A 16029-nucleotide genomic window follows, 5' to 3' on the forward strand; every position below is an offset into this window, starting at 1 on the left:
ACAGTGCACAGTGAGCAGACGGGCGACAGAGAGAGAAAGTTCGGTTTGAGCTGCTCTGAATTTGCCTGTGTGTTGTGCAATTTTCTATAATAGTGGAAGGAGAGCAGTGGAACAAATCTGGAAATGTCTTTTTGGGATTCAGGCCTTTCTGTTATAGGACACACCAGTGCAAAAAAACAAAACACTTTGGTTATCTTGTGTGTTTTACATAAGGTAGTGGAAGCGACTACGAGATGTTGATCAGAGATGTACATGTGCAGTGGTTTATTTTCTCTAACTTTAGTATAGTTAAAAGTACACATAGAGGCAGCTGATGGTAGCTGCTCATACCTGAACTAATGAATAACTAAGTCAAAATAATCACTGGGAATGCATGAATGCACAAATTATTACTGACGTTCCTGTAACTCAGCTCGGTTACTCTGTTGCCATTTTTCAGTTTTCATCTTTTGCATCTCTCTTTAGCTGGAAAATGCTGAAACACGTGGAAAACTCACTTGGTATGTAAATGTGTGGCAGACCGAAACCATGCATGCGTACATGCTACCTGAGCTCTTGGCTACTCTGATGCAGACACCGGAAGATATAACTGGTATCTGCATCAGGTTAGTGAGTGCTGCCTCACTTCACTTCCTCTCCTTGACAAGACCTGCCTTTGGAGGCACTGACCTCATCTTTATTACAAGTACAGGGAGCTGGCACTGGTTTTGGGGGGGCTGGGTTGTTGTTAAGTTACAGTCAAGTGTTGTTTACCAGTGAAATAACTCTTGATCTTACAGAGATCACTGTGCCTGTGGGATTAGTTATAGTGGTTTTCAGCTTATCCTTGTTGTATAGGTTAAAGATACCTCAGAGAGAGGCAGAGAAGTACAGATACCTGTGTTAAAAAGTACTGAAGCAACTTTTTTTACTCAAGTAAAAGTGAAAATCTACTGGACAAAACTTCCAGTATATTCATGCAACATTTGAATAACCCACAGCTAGTATAGCTTAATTTGTTTTGCAGGACGTTTCACAAAATGCAAACAATGCATTTGAACGTTGATAAATTGCTGAATTTGAAATTACCTGACTCTTTAAAAAACACTGCCTTAATTCTTTCTCCTCTTCTGTAGTGCTAGCTAGATTCTGAACTTATGGAAACCTGCACTGCTTCCGGTCCACTTTAACTCCTAAGTATAAATGCTATTAATGATGCTATTGATGTAAATGTAAGGAGTGGAAATAACAGACTTTTTTTAATGTAGGGAGTGAAAATAGAAAGGTTTCAGAAAAATTATAGATACCTGAAAATTATTGTCAAGTACAGTATTTGTAAGTATTTGTACTTCGTTACTTCCCACCTCTGGAGACCGGGATCTAACATATGCTATTAGGTGATCAGCATGATCAATCTACATTACTAGATTTTGTTTGAATTTGTTTCAACCTCAGTGATACTCTGTCAATTCAGATCTGACTGTTCTGTGTTCAGAGCATGCAAGAACTCTAGAGACTCCTTTCTGCATACTGACCCTCTAAACTGTTTGCTTTACCTTATCATCGGCGTAACCAGGCCACACTGATCACTCAGCCACATCCATAGTGCTTCACATCGATTTATCTCTGAACTAATTCAGTGCTACTATATGCTTATATCTTAATTAGCTTGTGCATCCTACACGCTTTCATTTGAATTTCATCGGTGTGTAAAAGCATCCCACTCGCACCCAGTGTGCTCAATGGATTTGAGGGGACAAGCCAAATGACCTCTGCTGCTCATTTCATTCATCAGATGGAGAATCTGAATGGAAGGTACCCGTCTAGTCCATTAGAGGCTCGTTATTTGGCAGGACCTTCAAATGTCTGTGTGAACCACTATTTACAGTCAACAAAACCAGCAGGCATCGATTTTCTGATTTCTTCACATAGAAGCATGAAATCTTACAGGAAAAAAATGGCAAATGTGATGTTATTGTCAACAAGTATCTCGTAAAGGTTTTTCACTTTGCTTTGTTAGATGTGAAAAATCCCCAGATTTATTCCAGCAGACAATATTACATATATCAAAATAGTGTTGCCTACATATAAAACAACGAAAAATCCATTTATGCACTGTGATAAGGAGACGTTTTGACACTGAAATGCAGAATAGAACTTTCAGCAGGACAGGTTTGTTTAATTGGACCCAACCTGCAATAGATGTGCTGCATCAGAATGAATTGGATTAAATGTAATTGAAATCACGCATTAGTTTTGTAAAGGAAGATCTTTTTTTTTCAGTGTTTAATTAAATGTGCCTCTCGATATCTGGATATATAATAGCAATTAACTGAGTTGTATACTCTCATCCAAATATCAAATAGCATTAGTAACCAAAATTGCTCTATATGCAGTACAAGAAGCTCAGGTACATGGCCAGTTGTCATTGCCAGTTTGCAGGGGCAGCAGTCTAAGCAGAGATACCTGGCCACTTCCTCCAGTTTGTCTGGGGAATACCAGCCAAGAGACATAATCTCTCCAGTACATCTTGTATCTGCCCCAGGGCCTCCTCCTGCCAGGTCATGCCTGAAACATCTCATTTAGGAAGCGCCCACGAGGAAGCCCAGTCAGATGCGTGAACCATCTCAACTGGCTCCTTTCCATGTGGAGGACTCGTGGCTCTACTCTGAGTCCCTCTCAGATGACCAAGCTGCTCACCTTATTGCTAAGTGACAGCCCGGCTACCCTTCACAGGATGTTCATGTATCAGCAATCGTACTCCTTTGGTCACTACCCACACACAGCTCGTGGCCATAGGTGAGTGGGGGAATGTGTGATACGTAAAAATAGATACAAAGGAAAACGACATGCAGGGATCCAGAGTAGATGTTTTAATCAGGCTGAACTTCTGAATGTTGTAAATGTTGTAAAATTGTTGGGACTACACCTCAGTGAAACTTCAGAACAGCCTTGTTTCTGATTATTTTGCTTAGATCCACATTTTGTTGTTGTCTTTAAAATAAGCAATATGAACAATTTTTTGGAAAGTACATTCTCATTCCCAACTGTGTTTTGTCCTGCTTGTGCATTGATAACTTAATTTACTTGAGATTACAGTCTTATGTGCCCAGTTTCCCCTGCCGCTCAAGGTAATTAAACCTGGTGTGTATTATCTACACTTCTCTTAATCCGCTTTATGAAAACAGGTTGGAAAATGCCCTCGCACTCCAAAAAAGCACCAGGAAAACTGCAGGTGGAAGGGAAAAACTCATGTACAACTCTGTGTGTGTCTGGGTGTTTGTCACTGAGGACAAAATAAGGATGGTGAGCAAGCCTAGACGAATGTCATATTTCTCCACCTAATAGGCTTGCCTGCCATTCAGACACTCCACTAGGTCTTGATCTCTGACAGAAATGTAGCTAAGGGACACACGCACACATACACATAAAAACCGTTTCTCCAACCTAAATTTGAAGCTTAAACAGGTGAGGTACTGAAGAGGAGTGGATGTGCTCACTGTTTCTGAGAAAGGACACAGACTTTGAATATTTGACAGAGGTCAGACACTTGTGGTATTTCTTGTAACTAGCTAGCTAGCTGGTTTCTCATATAGAATTGTTTTAAAATTATTTTATTCCAGTCCTCAGTTTGTTAACTTAGCAGAGACTGTGGATACACACTATTGCACACACTCAAGTGACTAAGCCAAAATAAAAAATATTACTAATCATACTCTTTACGATTAAAAACATGCTTAAAACACACTTACACTTTCAAATTTGATTGTCTTTGAAAGACATTTTAAAAAAAAATCCAGAGTGAAAAAGGAAAAGAAAATCATATGAATGTGAAAACAGAGCCATGTCCCCATAACACGAGTGAAATACCCGCCCACACATCCACACGCCTGCATGCAAACACACACTAACACACACGCACACACATTCCAGCAATGATATCAGTCCCTGAGTAGATCAGTTGCCCGTGGACAGAGAGGTTGCCTGATCAGGTGTGCTCTGATCAAGTTATTTTAGTTGCTTCTAGTTTTTTGGGCAGGATCATGTCTCTAACACCAACATCAACTCTGACTATGAAGGAAAGGCCACAACAGTGAAGCACATCAAACAATACAGGTGAGTTAACAAATCCAGACACATGTGCGTCACACTCTTGTTCTTAAAAACCCCTAAATAGCAGCCTGACCTTTATTTTTTTATTTTTATCATTGATGCACTTGATGTTTATTTACATCAACTTCTCTCTTTTTTAAACTCTATTTGTGGAGATTCTATTTAGATCCTATTCTGGCTGAAAAACTGAAAACGGTGCCATGTGTCAAAGATAACTGAGCACATTAAAGCTTACACAATATCCTATTTAAATCTTTGCTTTGGTATTCTCTAGTTGTCTAATTTTAAATTAAATGTGGGAACAATACGAACGAGAACTCAATTAATTATGTAATTAAGCTGTTATTTCTACCTTAAATTGTTTGGCTTTCAACTTAAGGTAGGAAGCCTTAATCTTTCGTTATAATCAAAAATGTGGCCTGATTGTAACTCATCTTGATTGCATCATATATTTGATCAGCATCTACTGGAATTTATTTTTTTTCCAAAATGCAATATCTTTTTGAGTTATGTCCTTTCTGATGCGTGTAAAATCAAAGTAAACCAAAAGTAGAGATCAGCTTTTCCACTTTCTTTCTTTCATCTCTGAACTGGCAGTATAAATAAATTCATTGTGAGGCACCGAAGAGGTCCACAAAGAGTCGAAGATAAAGATTTAAAGCAGTCTAGGAAGAAAAGCAATGGCGATATATTTAATGTTAAAACATTCTCTGTATACAGTCCACTAGCTCACCTGTATGCTCAAATAAGAGCTGAGTCATTTGTGTGCGTTAAGAGGAAAAGATAAAGAAAAGGGAGCGAGCGGACAGATTAGGTGGCTGATTGGATATGGTTCTCAATTCAGCTCCCTGCCAGGGCCAATAACAAAGAAGAGACACAATAGTAAGGGAGCTGGATGAGAGGACAGAGAGAAGAGGGTGGAGGTGGTGGAAGTGTAATGGAGTCAAGGACCCTTACAGACTGTCAAATGCTGCACACTTGCTGCATGTCAGGCCCAAGACACACATGCACGCATAAGAATCAGTCCAATATTTTGCTAGACATGTCTGTGTGTGCGTGTGTACAAGTGCTCCTTGGCGATAAATCTTAATTACACAATGGAGTGCAGGCCATGTGCCATCTCATCACACCATGTCAAATCTCATAAGCAACACAAAAGAATAGAAGAGCAAGAGCAAGAGCAAGAAAATCAGATGCAAGCAAATGTGTATCTGGTATGTGAAGAAAGAAGGAAATTCAGACCTGCACAGGGGGGATCCAGGGGGAAGACAATCTTTGTATTGGATCCTCTTGGGTAGACCCACTCTGGTCATTACTTCTAAAACCAGAAACTCACCAGCAGCCAATTTTGTGTTGCTGCTGGTGATTTTGCAATCAGTTCAGTCAATATTAACAATTCTAAAAACAAAACAAAACATGTAACCGATCTATTTTGTGCCAAGGGAAGCTGGCGGATGAATACACAGGTTTAGAATGTGAGAAAGAATGGGGCTGGGGGTGTTGTTGTGGCCTGCTGAGTCATCGTGGCTGGGTGATCTGTAAAAAGCAGCCCCATCAGCCCCCCAGAGTAATGGTTAATCGTGGGAAGTCTGGTGTTAGGGTAAGTGTGGCTGTGTGCAGGCCCGGCCTGATTGTGGACAGTTGCGGTGGGTTTTGCCGTACCGTGGTGTGACAGGGCCAGTCAGGCGGATGGGGCGTGTGTTGTTGTGGGGAAAGTCCTGTACAAGCAGCTCTTTGCTCTGCTGGCTGGGAGAAAAGCTGGGGCAGCTCTCCCAGAGTAGAAAAAAAAAAGCTCTGTTCTTTTGTTTTCATGGCCGTTCTGCTCCCTCTGCTCTGTGAGTTTGGGTATCTCATCTGGTTGGCTGAATGATATTCGGTCCTGTTCTGGACCTCTGGTGTCTCACAAAACTTCCCGTAGTCTCTTCCTAGAAACTTTTACTTCCAAAGTTAAAATACAATTACAATAAAAGGGAAAGCAAAGACATTGATCTCTTTTGGCGTGGCATTAAAATGTATCTAGCTTGTAACGAATCAATGAAGGGACACTTAAGCTGACATGCCGATAATCATCTTGTAGTAGCAACATGATAGAAAGCAGACACACACACACACACACACACACACACACACACACACACACACACACACACACACACACACACACACACACACACACACACACACACAGGAAAATACCACCAGAAAACAGCAGTGTTTTCCCTTATAGTGCTGAGGGGGATTTTCAAAGAAAATGTCAAAAAAGATTTAGTTATTTCTCCTTGTGACATTTCACGGTACCTGTTAGCCATCTTACTTTTTATATATTGTGAAAATACAACATTATTATTTACAGGTCACTGTAACCTCTGCCAGAAATTGTTCAGTGCTATCACAACTCTGAGGTTGCTATGGGTCAGTATTTAATCATGCTTCGATGTGTGGAAATATCTACTGTATATAGATGTGTGGCAGATTAGGAGGCAGAGCGGCTCATACGCTAATCACAAGGTCAGGGATTTGATCATCAGCTCCTCCTCAATGTACATGTGGAAATGCCCTTGGACAACATGATGAACCCAAAAAACTACCTTTGATACATCCATCAATGTGTGTATGTGTTTGTGTGTATGTGATCTTAATATTTTTTTTAAAAAAGCAAGAATTATGCCTTGTAGTGTAAAGTGATTTGAGTGTTCGCTAAGACCAGAAAAAGCACTTTAATAATTTCTCTTCCTGTGCTGCACATGTGGTTCCACTGTGTGTCTGTCATGTCTTTAGCGAGGTAATTAACTCCAGTCAGACACTCTGTCACTCAGACCCGGAGCACATGTGTCTCACAAAAGCCTCATTTCACAGGCTGCTTCAAATCAGACGTAGAAACATCTACCCACACTTTTTCAAACAAATGTGCTGGCTACACATATGCACGTCTAAGGACTAGACCTCTGACATAGTTTACCGCTTCAGTGCATTTATCATCCCTTTTCGACATCCAAGCTCTTCATCTCATCTGGTTTGAGATCTAGCCACTGAGTAACATAAAACATTTCTCTATCCGAGTGTCAGTGTTTGAATAATGGGTCAGGGACTACATGTGTCTTTGTGTGTGTGCTGCGTCTGCATATGTGTGTCATTCCACTGTGCTGTGATTTCCGTTCTTGAACAAGGCTGAGATGTTTTTTAAGTATTTTTAAGGCATTTGTTCCAAGGTCCTATTTTGTATGCTCTGTTTGCCATGCAACAAAGCAGGACTCTGAGCTCTTGATGGACTAATGTAAGGCTGTTTTTGCTGTGTGTCACTTCTCCATGTTCAATCCTTAGCTCCTTTATTTGACACTGACTTCTTTTGTCTTTTCTTTTGTCTTGTTTTTGTTGCAGGCACAGAAATCGTGGATAGAAAGAGCATTCAGCAAGAGAGAATGTGTTCATATCATAGTGAGCGCCAAAGACCCCCATAGGTGAGTACAGAAAAGGGATATTAGAAAGTGTTAACCAAAAATCTTTATATCTTTAATCTTTACAATCCTTTGCATCATTGTAGAGTTTGTTGTTTTGCTGTTGACCTTTTAAAACATGTAGAGTAACTCTAATGACACTGCAGGCAAGAGCTTCGCATTAATGAACCAAAACACTGACATTATGCATTTTAAAACACAAATAGGGAATTTAAAGGTACAGTTGTTTTCTGCGGATAATAATAATAGTAATGATCAGTGTTGCCAACTTAGCGAGTTTTCAGACCCCTTAGTGACTTTTTTTCTAAAAAAAGTCGCTAAAAAAAGACGTGAAAGCGCGTATCGCTTTTACTCTCAACAAGCAGCGGGTGCTGTAACGCAGTCAGTTCTTCTTTTACTCTTTTACTCTTATGCTGTTTGTGGATCACAAGGTTTAAAACTACTTATAAACACACACACACAAAGTAACTCCACCAGAGCGCCTATTTCGGGTCACTTTTGCCGGTCCAAGCCCGGGTAAAGGAGCAGGGTTGGAATTGTGACATTAAAAAAAAACAATAATTGCTAAAAGAAATTTAATTTGTAGTTCTAAATAAACTCTAAATGCATTTAGGACGTTTTTTACTCACTTTATGTCTCTTCCACGATGTTATTTCTCTCTCCAACAACATAGGTTACAATTAGATTAGCATGACCAATTATGCAAATTAGGCGATGGCGTCATTTAGTGACTTCTAGCGACTTTTAGGACAACCAATAGCAATTTTCCTTACTGAGGAGTTGGCAACACTGGTAATGATAATCATTATTATTATTATTATAAAGAATTTTATATTTATAGTCACAGTTCTGCCTAATCTCACTTTATGTATGTGACTAGAGACTAGCCACATGTATAGTACATCAAAGAAGAAGGGAACACGCTCAGACTCCAGTTATGAAAGATCATACCTATGTTTTATCTTCTGAAAAGGAGTCCCCTTCACCAAAGAAGTGAAAAAGCAAAGGAAAGAGACAACATGACCAGCATCTCAAAAATGTCAGATTTATTGTTTCCCTGGCTTGCGGCAACAAACAGATGCTAACAGCAGCTAACAGAACAGAGGCTAACAGCAGCAAAAACATCAATGCTTACTGACAAAAAAGTTTAAAGCGTTGTTGAAATTCAACATTAGCCACAGTAGATAGACATGTTACTTAGGTAAACATCAGACTTACAGCCTACACTCACTGCAGATGAACAGCAGCCAGAGTTGTTTGTCCTGTAGTGGACACCATAGACAGGATTACACACTTGAATTGATAGAGGTAAGAAACAGAACTCAGCTGACTGCCATCTGCAATATTCTGACATCTATTGAGACTAGACAATGTAAAATTAAGGTCTAGACCAATTCATGAAGACAGTAACATATTCTACATTGTTGTAAAAGAATATTTAGGAAGAAGTCCTTATCATTCTGGCATAGTCTATCTCAAAGTACATTTATGAGGGCTTTGTTTACATAATACAACGCTATAACAGCACTGTAATGATAACAGCACTTTAGAACAATTTGACTCAGTGTGATAAATTCACAATTACCACCACATTCATTTTTCATTTTGTTTTACAATCTCACTGTCACCTTGAGATTATCAAAATCATTAGAAAACCTGTTTTTGCTGGAAGACAAACTCTCTCAATTCTCCTGCATGTACTATCAGGTGCCACACACACACACACACACACACACACACACACACACACACACACACACACACACACACACACACACACACACACACACACAGGAAATGCCACAGTTTGTTTGGTACGGAAATTTTGCATTACTAGAGGAAAACGGGTGAAAGCCAGAAGCAAGACGAAGGAAAAAAGATGTTCCTCAAGATCAAATCAGCTCATTCTTTTTAGTTAGAGACACTTGTGCTCATGCATGAGGAAGAGGAAGGCAAAGTACCTTTGGTAAGACATGATGGAAACATGAAGTGATAATCGCAGTCTCCTGCCTCCGTTCCTCCCTGGGCTCCCTCTTCATCCTGTAAGATTTAAACACAGAATATAAAAGCGCCATTCAGCACTTGTGAATAAGAATGTACGCAAGCATCATAACTAGCATTTTGCTAACTCTTGTAGTTGCTGAGAGGGAAAAGGAAGTAACAGCGACAGGTACAGAAAACAGAAAGGGATGGAGCTGAGAAAATTTAGCAAAAGCCCACAAATCCTTCCACTCATCTGCAACATAGCCACAGAGCCTAGCCTGATTCACACCTTCCCAGAAATATAACTAAATGCAACAGGTGGGATTGCTTCCTTTGATTTTAATAAGCTGTGTAAACATGGTGCAGGCTATAGTTGTACTTGGCTTGCTTACAAGGCTAGTACAATTGCACAGATTCTATCAGTGTAGACACGCACCTCTTTCTTGGTTTGATAGTTTTTGACGATCTGTGTGTAGACTTAATTGCCACTAAAGCTTTTCCCGTGTTTCAGCAAGAGAACTGTTGTTCAGTATGGATCAGCTACAAGATCACCTCAGTTCCATCCATGGAGGCAGAGCAATGCAGGCTCAAACATAATGGCAAACAGCCACTTGCACAAAATTTAATATTTGCTCCTCTGTTATTCTATGCAGGACTATAAATCAAGCTTAGTAAAGAGATGAAAGTTGGACGGCATGCTATCCCTTCAGCCATGCCCACCTTTTATTGCTAGATACATACTACGGCAGCTCTCACGCTCTTTTCTCCCCACGCTCTCAGTCACACACAATCTGTCTCTTACTCTCCTTTTTCTTCTTCCTGCTCGGGGCTTGCACTTCTCAAGATTTCAATTATTCTCTGCAAAGGACTGTGTAATATACCGGTCTTACACTCACTCTTACTTTCTCCTCTTGTTCAGGTGCTGTTGTGGTCGTCTAATAGGTCAGCATGTGGGCTTGCCACCGGGCATCTCATCTAGTCAGAATGATAAGGCAGAGCGTTTGGCCAAGAATGACAGCCTGTCGGAGAAGTGGTCAATCAGCAAACACACACAGCTCAGCCCCACTGATGCCTTCGGCACCATTGAGTTCCAGGGAGGAGGACACTCCAACAAAGCCATGGTGACTCTCTTTACACTGTGTTGCATTTTATTAGACTTCTCCTTCAGCATGCTGCCCACACAAAGCTTGAGCTTTATGGAACTGGTCAACGTGATTGTTTTGAGCATTAGGGCACCTAAATAAAAGGAGTCACTATTCTGTTGTTATTTCATGCAGCACTGACCTCAGCCGTTGCAACTCATGTTTCCATTAAGACTCGAGAACCTTTGGTGACACATATCTGAGTGCACCAGCGCAGGAAATCTACTTTGTGTAGCTTTAAGAGTGCATTTGTATGCTTTACTGAGCTATTTTAAAGGCCATAGTTAACCTCCTAAGACAAGAAAGAAGAGAGTAGAGGATTTAGATATCCTAAAATATACCTCCAAACAGTACAAAGGAACCTAACCTCTGATGGAAGTGCTCTCTTCTGGAAATATGAAAATAAAAGTAATACAGTAATGATGTTGAGCAGATGCTTTTTTATGAAAAATGGCCACATAAATTGATTATAGAGATAGTAAAGACTGAGTAATTCAAGAAGAGGATTTCAAAAATATTCAGAAAGTGATGAAAGCTGAAAGTGCATAATGTGATCTAAAGATATTCTTCAAAGCTTCAGTAAACATGTTGTTTGACAACACGCAGGTACAGAGGAGGAAACTGTTTGATTCCTAGATAACTGAAATACTTTTTCCCTGAATGGCAGATGTAACACAGCTGAAAATAGATGAATAGTTGCGGGTTGCTGAATAAAAAATGACATTGACAAGAGGACTCATCAGGGCTCATTGTATGCATTATGGAGAATGACAAATGTGTCCAATCAGAAGACCTGGAGATAACTGAGGAATCAATCAAATTACTGGAATTATTGTGGAAATATGTGTAATTATTGCTTTAAAAGACTTAAGTGTTATGAGTGTTAGCAGACTGCATTTTGCCTGATTAATTGATCCGTCCCTAATGTGATCTGATGACGTTTTATTCGCAAAGTCACAAACTATGATAACTACACTAAGAAAGTCATATCACACTTTACTGCAGCAATCTGGGAATTCAGATGATTAAACCCAAATTATGTCTGATTTTTTTCCCCAGTGTTAAATTATTCATCCAGACACATGTCAGGTTGGCTTTCTGAGGGTGCATTAGAGGGATAAACAGATGCTCCATAATGTATGTGGTTCTTCAATCATAGCAAACATCTGCTCAATACGTCTTCTAACTTGAGAAATGAAATCCATACGCATAGACACACATGAAACACCAATGCTTTTTACGTTATCATACACATAAGTCGTCACAGCGGTGAAATACTTCATCCCCAAGACACCATATACCTGAATGTAATGCATAAAGTTGTGGTAAAAACAAAGTACACCATATGTCAATTCTAAGGTTTTATATATCCAGACAAAATAAAATTATCTTGACTGTAGCTGGTTTTAAAATGAGCGAAATACAACCTCTGATGAACTATAATGTATTTATTTAACAACTAAGCCAAAAACTGAAATTATACTGCCATGTTGTTTTTATACAGAAGAGGCTTTCTCCTGGGAAATTGTCGAAATAAGTCATACTTGTTTCATCTTCTTATTACTTGTCATGAAGTTTAATATTTAACATGCTAAGTGAAGCCTGTAGAGACTGAGATGTAGCTGTTTCAGTATCTAGTATTGCACAATTATCTATATAAATATTGATTTATGCAGAGCAATAAATCTGCCAGTTAACCTAGGTTAGCATATTTGGTGATTCTAAATTGGTCATAGGTGTGAATGTGAGTGCGAATGATTGTCTGTTGCTCTGTGTTAGCCCTGCAATAGACTGGTGACCAGTTCAGGGTTTAACCTGCCCCCTGCCCTATGGTGGCTCGGATAGGCTCGAACCCCATGTAATCCTGAATGAGATAAGCGGAAGAGGATGAATAGATGGATGGAAATAATAACACAGTGCAATATGTCATGTTTTACTTTTCATCTGAGGTTGTATTTTACCTCATTCGCCTCCGTCAGTGCGCCCCAGGGTGGCTGTGGCTACAATGTAGCTTGCCATCACCAGTGTGTGAATGTGTGTGTGAATGGGTGGATGACTGGATGTGTAAAGCGCTTTGGGGTCCTTAGGGACTAGTAAAGCGCTATATAAATACAGGCCATTTACCATTTTAAGACACATAACCTCTTTTTTACTACATTTGTATGTATTGCTTTATTTCACTGACATGCTTCATGCTGTTTGCAGTACGTACGAGTGTCTTATGACACCAAGCCTGACCTGCTGCTCCACCTGATGACCAAGGAGTGGCAGCTGGAACTGCCCAAGCTGCTCATCTCAGTCCACGGGGGCCTGCAGAACTTTGAATTGCAGCCCAAACTCAAGCAGGTCTTTGGCAAAGGGCTCATCAAGGCTGCCATGACAACAGGGGCCTGGATATTCACTGGAGGAGTCAACACAGGTAAACCACGGGTTTTGACTTATGAAGACAAACTTAAAAACTTTCATGTTTGCAAAACAGAGAGATTGCATACAGCGTTGCACAGCCGTCTTCCTTTTTATAAAAATTAAGTGGGCACTTCAATTTGGCGTATGATGAGTGTGTTCAAGTCTTTATCACAAGTTATCAGCTATTAAATAACCATTTGTCAAGTGTGTCTAGGCTCTGAAGCTGTTCAGCCACTGGATCACTGTAAAATGGCTGTGAGCACACAGTGAAAGTATGTCAAGTAGTCTAGACTGCTTTTTAATGACTTAAACCTGATGACAGGGTGGCTCATTCAGATTAAGAGTTATAAGATAAGATAAGATAAGATAACCTTTATTAGTCCCACACGTGGGAAATTTGTTTTGTCACAGCAGGAAGTGGACAGTGCAAAAGTTATTATTCCAGTATTAGTTGCATGAGAGAAGGCCTGAAATTAAGGACGATCAAAATCTTACACTTGTCAAGCATTCTTACTTTTTGAACAAAGTAATAAAATGTTCTAGCTTAGTAATAGTCCATATGGACCCAAGAGAATAGAAGCAAAATATAGAGTGCTAACTAATTAATACAGAACCTTTTGGTGTTACAGTGTAGAGGAATCAGTTACATTGTAGAGAAATCACAGAGATGTCTGCTTTAAGGAAGCAGTCTTCTAAGGCTAAGGAAGTCTCCTATTCTTAGTGCTGAGTTTTTTTTTGTTTGTTTTTTGTTTTGGATGATTTTGGCTCAGAGCAGAGTAAGTGAGGAGCTCAGAGGACTGGATGTTGAATGCTGAGGTTGGAAGGGTGAAAGTGTGAAAAAGTCCAAGTTTCAAAGCTTGAAGAAATAAGACTGTGCAACAGTGTAAGTGGTGAAACAAGATTGGTTGGAATGAATACAGGAAACCAGAGTGTTAGCTGGCAGACTGGAAGCACATGAATTATTCATAAATATGCTGTTGCCATGTATATAGAAAGAGGCCTCAGCGAGTAAACTGGAGCTCCACTAACGCTCTGAACAAGCGCACATTACACATTCATATAGTACTTTTGTCTATGGGGGAAAATGTGTCTTATCTTATCAGCTTCACTTTGCCTTCAGTAAGGAAGTTAACTGTTATTTTTACCTTGTATTGTTTCCAGGGCACAAAAAGAGATGCTATTTAAGTATCTTAGATTGTATTTAGCACACTTAAAATAAGATAAAAAGGCAGCAGAATAATGTTTAAATAGGAGAGATGAGAACAGACAAAAAGAAATGATACACGCTGGATGGCGTAGAGTGCGCGCACTTGAATACAGAAAGGAGTAGAAAGTAAGATTTAGTGACAAAATGGGTGCAGGAGGAGAAAAGAGGAAGAGAGGCCTGAATAATGGATAGCTGGATTGGAGGGACAGTGTGTGGAGGTGGAGAAAAGAATGAATGTCAGCTGGAGAGATGAGATAAGATGGCCCCCAGGTCTGACTGCTGCTCCCCTGAGGACAACTACTACAAGCCGAGAGCTACAACCTGGCTGTGTTTAAGTGTGTATGTGTGCGTTTGTGTTTGTTAACACTGGCTCCACACAGTTGTCTTGTGTGCTTAACAGATTCTTTTTATCTATCTCAGCAGTGTACGTAATTATCTGACTGGCTGTGTATTGATTGTGACAAAACATCTTTCTCTCTGTCCGTCTCTTAAAAGCCCTGAATATTCATGCACACATGCCTATGTCCACACACAGGTGTGATTCGCCACGTGGGTGATGCACTGAAAGACCACGCCTCCAAGTCAAGGGGAAAGATATGCACCATTGGTATTGCTCCATGGGGCATCGTAGAAAATCAAGAGGACCTTGTTGGCAAAGATGTAAGTCTGTGAAGATAGATAGATAGATAGATAGATAGATAGATAGATAGACAGACAGACAGACAGACAGACAGACAGACAGGGTAGATAGGGCTGAGGCTATAAAGTGCTATTGACAGCTTATTCACTGAGATGCTGAGTAAGCCAATAAACACTCCTTCACAGTGAGCTGGACAGCTGGGGAAACCAAATGAGGCCCATGCTGACTCAGTGAAATCTCTGGGAATCAGTGTTACGCTACTGTTAAAATTTCATCATCAAAATGTCCCGCTCTCTGTCCCTCTGAATAAGTCAGGCAGAACCAATTAATGTTGGTGACTGAAATGAGCTGATTAAGTGCTGAGGTTCTTTTTTATGCGTGATTGGTTTTAGCTGTCTATATACTACCAGATGAGTTTACCTCAAAGTGTCAGACAGTGTTGCGGTATTGTATATATCTGAGAAACTTTGGAGAAACTGAAAGTTTAATTTCAGCAGCAGTACAATGAAAGTTATGTTAATAATTATTGGATACATGGCAACTCCAAATCTAAAAAATGATTAGAACTGCAGTGTAGATGGTCCCTCTCACAGCTGTCACAGGGCAAAAGGCGAGGTATACTAATGAGGGGTCACCGTCCACACGACCATAAGTGTGTGTATTTGGGACAACACCCCCCCGCTGATTAGGACCTTCTTGCTTTAGGCAACAGTTACAACCACTGCACTGTCACCACCAGTATACCAGAGTGATGTTAATTTTTGTAATTACTAAATAGATTATCTACCATTAACTTGACAATATGCTCAGCATCCAGGTGCTTGAGTAATCTATTACTCTTGAAAGACTCGCATGAGACAGGTTTTTTACCTGTCTCTGTTCATCCTACTCGTGATTTCACTGCGAGCATTTTCTCTGTGATAGTCTCCCTCTGCTGTAACACTTCCTTCAGTTGCTCCCTCATTCGCAAGGGGTCACAACAGCAGATGGTTCCACATAGTTGATTTGGTAGTTTTTCATGTCAGATGCTCTTCCTGACCCAACCTTCCTAGTGATGTCTGTCTTAAACTGGGGATCTTTTTTGCGTCTGCACCATGGAGCCAT

The 16029-nt window shown here is 40.1% G+C and overlaps 1 protein-coding gene across 2 annotated transcripts in view; it reads left to right on the plus strand.

Moving 5' to 3' along the window:
- trpm3 (transient receptor potential cation channel, subfamily M, member 3) overlaps positions 1 to 16029 on the plus strand; it is a 165778-nt gene that overhangs the window by 77334 nt on the left and 72415 nt on the right. For both annotated transcript variants that reach the window (XM_085367211.1, XM_085367212.1), the window contains exons 2-5: positions 7471 to 7550; positions 10450 to 10651; positions 12878 to 13091; positions 14821 to 14945. In XM_085367211.1, the coding sequence (XP_085223337.1) occupies positions 7471 to 7550; positions 10450 to 10651; positions 12878 to 13091; positions 14821 to 14945 (621 nt within the window). The remainder of the gene's footprint in view (positions 1 to 7470; positions 7551 to 10449; positions 10652 to 12877; positions 13092 to 14820; positions 14946 to 16029) is intronic.

This window comes from Diplotaxodon limnothrissa, linkage group LG12 (assembly GCF_057381915.1).
Source record: "Diplotaxodon limnothrissa isolate DT_005_m linkage group LG12, D_limnothrissa_male_GT1.1, whole genome shotgun sequence".
Lineage (NCBI taxonomy): Eukaryota > Metazoa > Chordata > Actinopteri > Cichliformes > Cichlidae > Diplotaxodon > Diplotaxodon limnothrissa.